This window comes from Nannospalax galili, unplaced genomic scaffold (genome assembly GCF_000622305.1).
Source record: "Nannospalax galili isolate Female #2095 unplaced genomic scaffold, S.galili_v1.0 scaffold1046, whole genome shotgun sequence".
NCBI classification, from domain to species: Eukaryota; Metazoa; Chordata; class Mammalia; order Rodentia; family Spalacidae; genus Nannospalax; species Nannospalax galili.
Genome location: NW_008354526.1, coordinates 868,460 through 881,593, shown reverse-complemented (window position 1 = coordinate 881,593; position 13,134 = coordinate 868,460). Strand labels below are relative to the sequence as shown.

The window sequence follows — 13,134 nt, the reverse complement described above, 5'->3', positions numbered from 1 at the left end:
ATTTAAAATTTTATTATTATTATTTTCAAACAAGATCTCTCATTGAACCAAGAACTCACTGATTCAGCTAGGCTGGCTTACCAGCAAGGGCCAAGGATCTGCCTGGCTCTGCCTCCCTCACTCTGGGATTATGAATGCTCTCCACTATGCCCAGGTTTTTACAGGGATGGCAGGGATCTGAACTCAAGTCCTTATGCTTGCAGAATAAGCACTTAAAGACTGAGCCATCTCCCTAGCCTCTAGGAGAATTTAAGAGGCAGTACTTACCAATACTGAAACTTGAGGTATTAGAAAATCTATTTCTCTCTCTCTGTCTCTCTCTCTCTGTCTCTCTCTCTCTCTCTCTCTCCTCTCTTTCTGTGCAGAATCCGAGAGTTGAGATGTCACTTCCTTGGCGACACCTTTCTCCAACCTCTAGGAGCGAGGCGGGGTGAGATGTAGCTTTTTGTTTGATGGTCTCGGTTCTGCCGCTGTACCTGCAAGTCCTTGTCCGCTGACCCATATATATAATCCCAGAAAGAAAGACAGAAAGAGAAGAGAGACAGGGTCTCCCTGTAGCCCCAGCTGTCCTGGAACTCACTATGTAGACCAGGCTGGCCTTGAACTCACAGAGATCCGCTTGCCCCTGCTTCCCGAGTGCTGGGATTAAAGGCGTGTGCCACCAAGCCCGGCTTTAAATTTTGTTATTTTTATGTGTATGCATGTATTGCTTGCATTTGTGTAAGTACACCCGTGTTGTGCATTGCCCACAGAGGTCAGAAGAGGGCATCAGATCCCCTGGAATTGGAGTTACAGACAGTTGTTAGCTGCCATGTGGGTGATGGGAATTGAACCCAGGTCCTCTGCAAGAGCACTCAGTGTTCTTAACTGCTGAGCCATTTCTCCAACCATTTAATTCAACATTCTTAAAGTTTGATTTGGACTTACTGGACTTTTCCCAGGCAGAGGTCAGGAGGGTGAGAAACCCTCTGTGGCTCAGTGTGGCACCAGATCTGTGCCTAGTGCAGCAGGGACTCTGTGGTGGGGGATGATGGACTATACCACGGGGGGGGGTGCGTGTTGTAGAGCCACTAAGGGGCAGTGGCACTGGTGAGGGGCACAGGGCCACTATGAATGGGGAGACAGCACCAGACCCTTGGCTTTGTCAACCTAGACTCCTTGAGAGAAGTCAGAATTCAGGAAAATTGGGTTGGTAAGTCGCATACACGTGTGCGGGCTTTCCTGGGCATGGAAATATCGTTTTCACCCTGTGGATCTGCCGTGGCTAGATAAAGGGCAGGCAGGATGCCCGGGGGAGGGATGGAGGGCGTGGCAGTGGCGATCAGCCCAGACCGAAGAACTTTTCCCAGTAGACAGAACCATCCCGCTTTCTGCAGGCTAAAGTGGAGCTAAGTTGAGGGAACAGGAACCTGACGCTGGTCTGAAGCTGAGAATGAGGCTTGTCATCTGCGTCCTGCTGTGCACTGGGGGCCTGGGTGAGTGTGCGCTGGGAGCCAGGCAGGGTAGGGCACTCCTAGGTGATCTGGGGAGGGCAGGTACTCTACCACCAGGGACTCTGCTGTGGATCAAAGGGAAAAGGAATCACTCTGAATGGAATTCACCTGCCATACTACTGCGTGGCGCCCTCCCCCCTTCTGAGCTTGTTTCATTCTGTAAAAATTGTGTTTGCACAACCAACACACAGTTTCTGGGAAAGTGAGATACTGTGCCTAGAGGCAGGCAGAGCTCTAAGGCTCATAAATGCAGGGGGCTCCTTTCTGTGCTGGAAGAGTGGGTTAATTCCTCTAGGAAGGATTCCTGCATGGAGAGCCTGCTCTGGCTCAGCCCGGATTGGATCTGTCCACCCTTCCCTCTCTGGTCTAAGGCTGTCTTAAATAACGGGTAGGCATCTTACTACTGTGGAGGTGGAAAGCTTTTGCAATGTGATGGCAATTAAGAACTTTGGAGCAGGAAGAGCTCCTAGACAAGAGAGACTGGGGTGATAAGCTGGAATCTCTCCCCCACCTCCTGTGGTTACCCAGGACAGAAGTCTTTTGGAACCCCTGTGGCCATATGTTACCTTGCTTAATCATCACACCTACCTTTTACTTAATTGTCACCTATATGCTGTTCTTGTACTTCCTCACGTGAATATAAAACCCTAAAACTGGAGGCCGGTACTGGCTCCTTTACGGAAGGCTCTGTGGGTCAGTCCGCTAGCGTAAAATTAAATCCCTCCTCACCTGACTTTGGCTGATGATCTCTGATTTTCCCGTAACATTACTTGAGGAAGGGGTATCCAGGGCACCGAGGAAAGGGCAGAAAGGGCAGCACGGGCAGGGAATGTGTCTGCCTCCTGGTTCAGCACTGCCACCTGCTACTGCCCAGGGGTCTCTCCCAGAACACAGTGTTGCTTCTGGTCTCTCCCAGAACAGAGTGTAGCTTCTGGTCTCTTTCCCAAATCCTCCTGAGCAGGGCCTGTGCTGTTTGTTCTTCCTCTGTCTCCTCTTCTCAGCGTTGGGCACTGACCAAAAGTTCATTTCCCCAACTGCCTCTGTGTTTACACATCAGAGGCTAGAGATGTCCCTCTGAGCCCCATTCTTCTTCTCTCCAGGCTAGCAGACCAGACTGGAGTCTGGCACACCTTTTCCTCAAAGCTCAGTGTTCTCATTTGACAAGAACTCTTCTAGTAGCAAAAGACAAAAAAGCAACCAAGGTAGTTAATCAAGAAACACCAAATTCAACACAGCTACCAGTCCTAAAGTGACACTCATTTTTAGCTAGGGCATGTTATGTCCCCTTTCTTAACGACAGGTAAGCCCTGCAAGAGCCAAGAGCCAAGGACCTCTTCTGGGGTTCAAGAATTTTATTCTGGGAGCAGGAGGCCACCAACACCCTTTCCCTTTGGTCTAAAACATTCACAGTGAGCTCCGATTACCCCTGTTTGCAATTGTCATGAAATGGCAAAACTAACTCCATTTTGTTCTAGCTGACTTGCTTTACCTTGTGTTTTTATCCAGCCATTCCCACTGTAGCCAGCCAGGCAGAACATCTCATGCAGACAGTTTCAGGGAGTACACTGTTTCTATAATACTGGGAAACTTACAAGTAGTCAGGTAGCATGTCCTCCCTCCCAGCTACACCCGCATCTCTATGGAGCCCATAGCTTCTGCAATTCTGTTGTAAAAATGTCTTTTTTTCCCCTTATCAAACCTCTTTAACTGACTTGCCCCTGGTCTGGTGTAACTATGATGATCTGATGTAATTATGATTATTGGCTTTGCCCATAGCATGATGTAATTATGGTTTTCAGCTTTATAAACCCTATCCTGCTTCTCCTTGGGGTCAAGAGTTCGTTTGGGCATTAGCCCCCTCTCTGACCACTGGCTATTAACAAAGGACTCCTGATTTGACTATCACTGTGTTGTTCCTCTGTGTGTCTTGCACAGTATTACAGTCAGGTAGTCAGAGGTGGAGTTCTAGTAATGATCCATCTTACCTTTTCTAGGTTATTTGACTCCAGTCACCCTTGCTTGTAGGCATTCTCTCTTTTTATTTATGTGAATGAGTGTATTGCCTACATTGTAAGTGCGCCTGTGTTGTGCAATGCCCGAGGAGGTCAGAAGAGGGCATCGGATCCCCTGAAACTAGTTACGGACAACTGTTAGCCACTGTGTGGGTGCTGGGATTCCAACCTGGGTCTTTTGTAAGAATTTGGAAGATTTAACCTTTTTTTTTTTTTAATGTAAAGAGTAAGACAGAATCAGAGCAACTGGCCTTGAGAAGTCAGGAGAGGGAAGCAGCTAATCCAGTTTGTGGGTGCCAGTTAGTTGGCTCTTTAGCTTGACTTTGAACTCTTGCCAGCAGAGGAAGGTTAGTGCATATCAAGTCCCTTACACATCCAGGCTGTCTCCCCTAGGGCTGTGCCTGGCTGTCCCTGAGAAGACTATAAGATGGTGTGTTGTGTCAGATCAGGAGGCCATTAAATGCTCCAGTTTCCAGGATAATATGAAAAAAGTGTTTCCTGCAGACGGTCCAACTGTTGTCTGTGTGAAGAAAGCCTCTTATCGTGAGTGCATCAGAGACATTTCGGTAAGTCGTTGCTGCCCGAGAGAGCTGAAGAAAGTCTGTACCTTCTCTTTATTCTTCTGCACTTTCCACTACACAGAAGAATGCACTTGCTGAACATTCATCGATAGTAAAAATCATAATCCCAACAAAACAACTAATAGAAGGTTCAGTCTTAGTAATATATCAGTGGTACAGCAAAGCCTTCTATTGTGCTAAGAGTGTCTGTAAACACTCAGAAATAAGGTACTTCAGTGTTGCTATCAGTTAATGTTTTGGAAATATTACTACGTTTAAATTAGTAAGAAAATATTATGAATACTTAATATTAGTAATAAAAACATTGCTTATATTTTTGGCAATTTCCTGGTAATACAATTGATATAAAATGCATGAAAGAGAGCTGGAGAGATGGCTCGGCGGTTAAGAGCACTGATTGCTCTTAGAGAGGACCTGGGTTTGATTCCCAGCACCCACATGGCGGCTATGAACCATCCTTAACTCCAGTTCCAGGGGAATCCGAAGCCCTCTTCTGACTTCCGCAGCATTGCATGACACGGGTGCACTTACATACATGCAGGCAATATACTCGTACACATAAAATAAAAATAATATTTTTAAAAATGCATGAAAGATAGAAAACAACAAAATATCACTATTTTCATATGATTTAATGCTTGGAAAATATAGAGGAATGAAGAGAAAAAATTATTTTTCCAAACTAATAATAAATTAGTTTGGCAAAATAAAATGCATTAAAAGTAGTGTCACTTAAAAAAAATATGAACAGTCATTAATTGAGGAAAACAGTCCCAAACTGTGATCCTATTTACGTTTAAAATGATAAACAGAGAAATATTTCTGGAAGAATATATGAGACCTGCCAAACTATTGTAATGTAAAAGTCTGAGACGTGAAAAATTAAAAAAAATATTTATGTGTATGTGTGTGTCCATGTATGTATATGAGCACATGTGTGCAGGGCTGGCAGAGATGAGAAGAGGGTGTCAGATTCCCTATAGCTGGAGTTACAGGCAGTTGTGAGCTGCCTGACATAGGTGCTGGGATCCAAAGTCAGGTCCTCTGCAAGATCAACAAGTGCTCTTAACCACTGGGCTATCTCTTCAACCTGTAAACAATATTCATTAGTAAATAAAAACATATACCATATTCCTCAGCAGAAACACTATCATGTACTTGCCTGTTTCCCAATTAATAAATTCAGTATACTTTTCATCCAAATATTCTTTCCAAAAGAATTAATAATCATAAAATTCTTAAGGTAAAAGGTATAAGGTTATTATAAAGTTTATATCCAGTAATATAACAAAGAGCATCTCTTTCTTTCTTTTTTTTGGGGGGTGCTGAATTTCAGACAGGGACTTCCTGACCTGGAACTTGGTAAGTAGAGAAGGCTGGCCTCCATCTCACGGAGATCTAACTGCCTGTGCCTCCCAAGTGCTTGGATTAAAGGTGTGCGTCACCACGCCTTCCAAAATTTTTAAAAAATTGAATCTATATTGACCTTAGACTGTGTTTTTCCATTCAGCTTTTATTTATTTTTTTAAATTTAATAACCACATGATTAGAAGAAGCATTTCATTATAGCTTTAACATATTCAGTAACAATTTCCAAAGCAAGGATACATCTCTTTCAAAAGTGGCTGTAAATTTTTAGGTTCACAGTTAATACAGTTATACATTGTTGAACTCAGTATAAACCCTGTAAGACATAAAATTGAATGAGTTTTTCAGGAGATACCTTCCTTTGAGTTATTGGCCAGGGTGGCCCAAAAGACTCCAAGACAGTAACGCAGCATAGACCTGGGAAAATGAACAGCAGACTCCAATCTTATCTAAAGGAATATTGACAACTGATTGCTCCTAGATGAGGAACAGCTGATCTTCCTAAAACAAGGAACTCTAGATAGGCTGACTAGATTCAGCAGATAGATAAGCACCGGGGAATGGCTGGGGCCACTGACAACACAGTGGACAGTAACAGGGATGACAGAGTATACGGGCTCCAGTGGGGGGCAGGAGGAGGAGGCTATGGGAGGGTGCCATTTCGGAAGTGGGTATATAGATGAATAAGATTGTGTGCAATGTTCTGTATGACACACACACACACATACACACACACACACACACACACAAGTAAAAAAAAGACATATTTGAGGAGGAAGCATAAAAATTTACTTCATGTTAATAGAGGTGATAAACATTACCATTGAAATCTACTTGATGACTTTATATCCATACTCAGGTGCCAAGGATCCAAATGTAACTGACTGTGACTAGTAATAATCAGATACATAGAGATTAAAGACACATGAGCAAACATCTAAGCGTTAGTTAGCATTAAAAATGTAGGGGCTGGGCGTGGTGGTGCACGCCTTTAATCCCAGCACTCAGGAGGCAGAGGCAGGTGGATCTCTGTGAGTTCAAGGCCAGCCTGGTCTACATAGTGAGTTCCAGGACAGCTGGGGCTACAGGGAAACCCTGTCTCAAAAAGACCAAAAAACAAAAAAGTAGGAAACAGCATTATTTTAAAATGAAATGGAGATTGTCTCAGACTGTTTTTTATTATTTCTTTAAAATTTTTTTTTTTTTGAAACAAGATCTCACAATGTAGCCCTGGCTGGCCTGAAACTCACTTGTAGACCAGGCTGACCTTGAACTCAGAGAATCACCGGCTTCTGCCTCCCGAATGCTGGCATTAAAGGCGTGAGGGACTCATTGCTTCTCTTTAAACAATATAGTACAGTAACTATTTACACAGTTTACATTGGGTTAATTATGAGTCCAGAGGTAACAAAGTATATGTGAGGACCTGCATAGATGGTATACCATGCCACTCCATCTTCCATTCGGATTTTGAACCTTTGTAGATTTTGCTATTGCAGGAGTGCCAGAACAATTTTCAGATGCTAAGGAATGACTGTACTAACTAAATTCAGAAAAACCAAAATTACTTTAAAGTCAATTAATAACTGAGTCTGGTGGCACATGCCTGTAACTTGGGAGGCTAAAGCAGGAGGATTTGAAGTTCAAGCATTACCTGGGCTACAGAATGAGTTCAAGACCAGCCTGGGCATAATGAGGCCCTGTCTCAAAATTTAAAAAGCAAAAAGAGGGCTATTTTGGGGGCTGGAGAGAAGGCTCAGCAGTTAAGAGCCCTGGCTGTTCTTGTAGAAGACCCGAGTTTGAATCCCAGCACCCACATGGCAGCTAACAACCATCCATAACTCCAGTTCCAGGGAATCCAAAGCCCTGTTTTAACTCTGCAGGTATTGTATGACACGGGTGCACTTACACACATGTAGGTTATACTCATAAAATAAAAATAAATTTTAGCCAGACATGGTAGCACACACCTTTAATCCCAGCACTCAGGAGGCAGAGGCAGGTGGATCTCTGTGAGTTCAAGGCCAGCCTGGTCTACATAGTGAATTCCAGACCAGCTGGGGCTACAGGGAGGTCCTGTCTCAAAAAGACCAAAAATAAATAATAAATAAATTTTGAAAAAGAGGGTTACAAGTAAAGCTAGTGATAGAGCACTTGCCTAGATGTACAGGGCCATAGTTTCAATCCCCAGTGCTTCAAAAAAGTCAATTCATAAGTAACAGAATGATTTCCATGATGAGCAGGGAAATTATCCAGCTTCATCTTGGGAGAGGCTGTGAAGTTGCTGCTTCTAGCAGAGAGGAAGGAATCCTTAGCGGATAAGTCAGCTGAAACTCAGACATGAGCAATGCAGCATGACTTCTCACAGATGGGAATACTCTGCAGTCCACTCACCCAACAAAAGAACACCTGTTTGTCCTAGGAGCAAACAGGTGTTGGGATTCTGCAGAGAACAAAACAAACAAGCATCCCCACCTTCATGATCTTACATTCCAAGGGTGAGGACGGTGAACCAAGGGTCTGTTGGCTAAAGGCTAAGGAGGAAAACAAAGCAGCACACAGCATGCATGAGGTGCTAGCTTTACCAGTGCAGCCATAGACAGCCTCACTGAACAACAGGAAGGAGGTGAAGGAGGTCAGAGCCATGGAAGTATCTACCGAGCAAGAGTCCCTAACAACACTAGGGGCATCTTCCCCAGAGGTGATAAGCTTCATTTATGTCTGGTCTCTTTCAGGCAAACAAACTGGATGCTGTAACCATTGATGGAGCTTTAATGTTTGAGGACAGCCTGCCCCTCTACAAACTGAAACCCATCGTGGCAGAATCCTATGGGTCAAAAGATGGTATGTTCTCTCTGGGACCACAGGTCTCTGGTGTGACATGGAGCCACTGGGAGAGGCAGGGACTTTGCCAACAGTATTAACTACTTTTCTTACTGTTGTGATAAAGTGCCAGACAAAAGAAATTTAAGGAGGAAGGGTTTATTTTGGCTCATAGTTTGAAGTGATATAGTCCATCATGGTGGGGAAAGCATGATAGTGGGAGCATGGTGTAGCTGGTCACATTGCATCAGTGGGGAGAGAGAGAGAGAGAGAGAGAGAGAGAGAGAGAGAGAGAGAGAGTCAGGCTGTGCTCAGCTTGCTTCCCTTTTTATTCAGTCCAGAGCCCCAGGCCATGGAATGATGCTACCCAGATTCAGAGAGTGGGTCTTCCATTCTCAATTAAATCTTCTAGAAACTCCCCCAGAGACACACTCAGAGATGTATCTCCTAGGTGATTCCAAATCCAGTCAAGTTGACAATGAAGATGAACCATCGTTCATCACAGGGAACCAACTTGCTGGAGCTCTTTGGATTGAAGAACACAGTCATTTGGGCTGACCCACAAGGGTTCAGATGAGAAAATTGAATCTCTTGTGTACCCTGATGGAAATGCTCTTGGTTCTGCAGATTGTAGGGTGGCCATAGCCTCAGAGGGGTGCTGTCCAGAGTGTCACCCACCATTAGGGCTGTACCAATGACAGACCACTTCTAGGGACACAGAAGGCTCTGACTGCATCTCCCCTGTGCTATCTCCTGCATGCATTGCACAGCATAGTCCTGTATCTCGTACGAGAGGCTCTTGGTGAGTCTATGAAGGGGGCTTTGTCTCCTTCCAACTTGTGTCCTTTAGAGTCATCAGTGTGTGTGAGACAGCTCAGTCCAGTCTGACTTCAACTTATAGGCCCTAGGGACACCCCTCATCATGCCTGTCACACCTTTACCTTTGTGATTGAGCTGTGGGCAGAGAGGGCAGAATAATCCTTGTAGAAGCAATGCTATTAGAGGCTAAAGCTTTTAGCCTCTGTACCATCGACAATGGAAGGGGAGTGTTTGAGGCTCTGTGGGCTTAGTGTGACTGGAAACAAAACAACCCTTCAGGCATACCTCAACTTACAATGACCATATAGCCTGAGAATCCCATTTTAGACTGAAAATTATATAAGCCAGTAACATTTCCAGCACACCTGGTCTAGCAGACATCCTAGGTTATCAACATAGAACCCTCTGACCCAATGGCTGACTGGGTTCCCTGCTTACTGTGTCTGCTTAGCTTTAGGAGAGATTCAACACATTTGAAGGACCAAATTCAGAATTCAAAGAATGGCTTCTATTGGTTTTTACACCACCATAAATTAAAAAAAAAAACAAAACCCAAAACTCAGAAGTCTAACTTTGTAAGTCAGAGACCGTCTGTGATGTTTGCTGCTTTGAAAAGGTTGGGTTGTCTCTCTCCCGTGAGACTTTTTTCATTTCCTTTTTTCCGTGCTTTTAGGGGTTGGTACAGGGCCCAGAATCCTCCAAAGTCCCAAACTGCACCGGCCTTGGAAGGTCAGTAGACATGATGTGGCAGATCCTTTTGGTCTTTCTCTCTGCTCCTCTGCAGATCCACAAACCCATTATTATGTCGTGGCTGTGGTAAAGAAGGGCACAGTCTTCCAGCTGAACCAGCTCCGAGGCAAGAAGTCCTGCCACACGGGCCTGGGCTGGTCTGCTGGCTGGTACATTCCCCTCAGCATACTGCTTCCCTCTGGCTCTCTGGAAACAGGTAAGACCGCTCATGTGAGTGCCCTTGGGTGAGGCTCCTATATCAGGTGGCCCAAATAGGTTATGCTGGGGTTACACTCTATATTAGTTATTTTTCTTGTTGCTGTGACAAAATACCCAACTTAAGGAAGAAAAGGTTGATTTAGGTTCATAGTTTGAGGGTACAGTCCGTCATAGTGGGGACATCATGTCAGAAGGAATGTGAGGCATTGTGGATGCTCAGCTTGCTTCCTCCTTTTTATTTAGTCCAGGACCCCAACCCATCAATGGTGATACCCATGTTCAGGGTAGGTCTTCCTTCTTTAGTTAAACTTTTCAGGAAACACCCTCATAGACACACCCATATGTGTGCTTCCCTGTGATTCTAAATCTAGTCAAGTTAACAATGTCGATCAACACCATGCTCAGTCACTGCCAAATGTATGTGTTTTATGGTCTCTGAGATGGAATAAGAATGTGTCACCAGCAACCAAGAGAGTTGCTTGGTAAAGGTACTTCTGTCTCTCTGAGCTGTCAGTCTTACTTCTTGAGAATCGCCACAGCTTGGCTCAACCAGGGCATTCTTGAAGGCTTCTGAGGAAGGTCACCTCCCTCCACATCTCCCAGGATGGTTCTCTGGGGCTTCCAGACATACCACCAGCCCTCAGGTTTCCATGTATTAAATGAAGGCATGGGACACTGGCAAGACATGATGGCTGGGCTGACACTAGGATTTTCCTGGATGCTCCAGGCTTCTTGATAAGTTCTGATCAGCCACAGTGAGCATAGGTACCTTCTCTGCCCTTGAAGATGATACCTGCACTCTACAAAAGTGCACCTTTGGAACTGTCATCCTTGACAGTATTCACGTTTTAATAGTGACAGAGACAAGAAGCTGTAGGGTCTGATGATGAAGTACCACAGTCTAGGTCACGCTCTGTCCATGTTTTAACCTTTCTGGGATATTCACTTGCCATGGTGACAGATACACTAGGCGTCTGTCTGGGCAGTTAGGCAGTGGCTCCTGGCTTGCCCCTCTGCTGCCTCACCAGCAGGCTCTACCAATTCCCTACTAGAACAGGAATCCCATGAGTCACCACAGCCTCTGGATACAGAAGGGCTGGAGGTGGGGTGGGCTCATGTCTGATGATAAGGAAGGGCTACTGAGGGTAACTGATCTGTAAGGATCGCCTTCTTCAGTGTTCTGCCTGGTGCCTTAGGATGCCCATGTTGGGGAGTTAATTAGGCAAGTGGCACAGGTCACATCTTGCGTCCATGTGGGCCAGCAGTTTGCACACTGCAGCAGACAAGCTGGGGTCACATTTTCATAGGCTTGAGCCTGGGCCCACATGAATATGGTGCTCTCACACACAGAGCCCTGGGCCATCCATCCATTCACTCTAGAATGGGCATTGTCAACCACTTATGGCAAGCTCCATGTGCATACCCGCTTCCTAGGGGAAGTCCTGAGAAGTGTGTACAGACTCACAGCATCTCCCATAGGGCACTCTCGCACACAATCCTGAGGCTCTAGTGAACTCACACTCTGTGGCCTGTCTCTGTGTTGAGCAGCAGCAGCCACATTCTTCTCCAGCAGCTGTGTCCCCTGTGCGGATGAGAAGAAGTTCCCCAGCCTATGCCAACTGTGTGCGGGGAAAGGGACAGACAAGTGTGCCTGCTCCTCCCGTGAACCATACTTCGGCTACTCAGGAGCCTTCAAGTGAGTGACATCCTCTTGCTCTGAAGCTGGGGAGTCTATTGATTACTTTCTCATCACTGTGACTGAATACCTAATGAGAAGCAACTTATGGAAGAAAGTGTTTATTTTGGATCATGGTTTGAGGGGATACGGTTCATCATGATAAGAAAAGCATGGCAGCAGAAGCCACAGGCCACACTGCAGAGAGAGATGAATGCTGGTGCTCAGCTTTCTCCTATTTAGTCCTGGTCTCTAGTCTGTGGAATGGTGCCACCCACATTTAGGGTGGGTTTTCCCACTTTAATTTACCTAATCTAGAAACTCCCCCACATATGACCAGAGACTTATCTCTTAGGCTAGCCTAGATCCAGTCAAGTTGACATTATTGATTGTCACAGGGAAACAGAGGCCCAGGGAAGATAAAAGTGAACCAAGAAGAATAAATGGGGGCCCTCAACAAAGTAGAAATGGAAGCAGTCCTCACACTCACTGTCTTGAACAGGGCCTACCCTGGCACCTCAAAGGCTTGACCACCTGAGTTTCTCCTGTGGCCTACCCTTGCTCCTAATCATCCTGAGGCACACTCTCTGTGGGAGACTTTCTTATCTTCTCAAAGACTGGGACCAGAACATATTTCCCTTCAGGATAATGGAAGTGCCAAGGGGACAGACTCATCTCTGGGGATTGGGCTACTTGGGGCTCAAGAGCCTCCCGGTTTACCACCTTCTGTTGAACTTTTCCCTGTGCCCCAGCCTGGGCTGGACTCTCCCCATCCCTTGGTGCCTTGTCCCGACCCGCAGGACACTTCTACAGTGGCACGACGAGTGGGGGTCCTAGAAAGAATGACAAACAAGGAACACGAAGAAAGGGAGCAAGACAGTGTTCTGATCAAGCTCCAAAATTTTATTTGAAAGCAGCAGACATATATACTGGTAGTGGAAAGAGAGGGGGGGGTGAGGAGAAGGAAAGTGCTGGGCAGACACTAATTGGTGTTGTTGGATGCTATAGCTAGGGGGGGTTATTCAAGGGGCATTTCTTATCCTAAAGGAACATCTGCTAACTGTCATGGTGAGCATAAAACATTTCTCAAGGCTGACTTAGCCTGGGTCACAAAGTTGTTTTTCTACATTCTTTTAACTAAGTGCTATCTTATAGAAACTTACAGAAAACCATTAAGCTGTTTTTTCTCAAGGCCATAAAGATTTACAGGAAACCATAAAGCTGTCTTTCTCTCAAAGCCATAAAGATGTTTCTCTTCTGGCCTTTTGGCTCCCAACAAAGATTTTTCTGATTTTCCTCTGTTTTCATTTGTAAGTATGATTCTGTTGAAATAAATCAGGCAAAGGGGAAAATTTTAACATATATTTATGATGACAATTAAAATTTTATTTCTTCATTTTAAAATTCAATCAGGC

The 13,134-nt window shown here is 45.1% G+C and overlaps 1 protein-coding gene across 1 annotated transcript in view; it reads left to right on the top strand.

Annotated features, from left to right (window-relative positions):
• The first annotated feature begins 1,341 nt into the window (after window positions 1-1,341).
• LOC103748954 (inhibitor of carbonic anhydrase-like) overlaps window positions 1,342-13,134 on the top strand; it is a 48,028-nt gene continuing 36,235 nt past the window's right edge. The window contains exons 1-5 of the mRNA XM_029555303.1: window positions 1,342-1,475; window positions 3,899-4,071; window positions 8,190-8,298; window positions 9,881-10,042; window positions 11,593-11,740. Coding sequence (XP_029411163.1) covers window positions 1,433-1,475; window positions 3,899-4,071; window positions 8,190-8,298; window positions 9,881-10,042; window positions 11,593-11,740 — 635 coding nt within the window. The 5' untranslated portion in view covers window positions 1,342-1,432. The remainder of the gene's footprint in view (window positions 1,476-3,898; window positions 4,072-8,189; window positions 8,299-9,880; window positions 10,043-11,592; window positions 11,741-13,134) is intronic.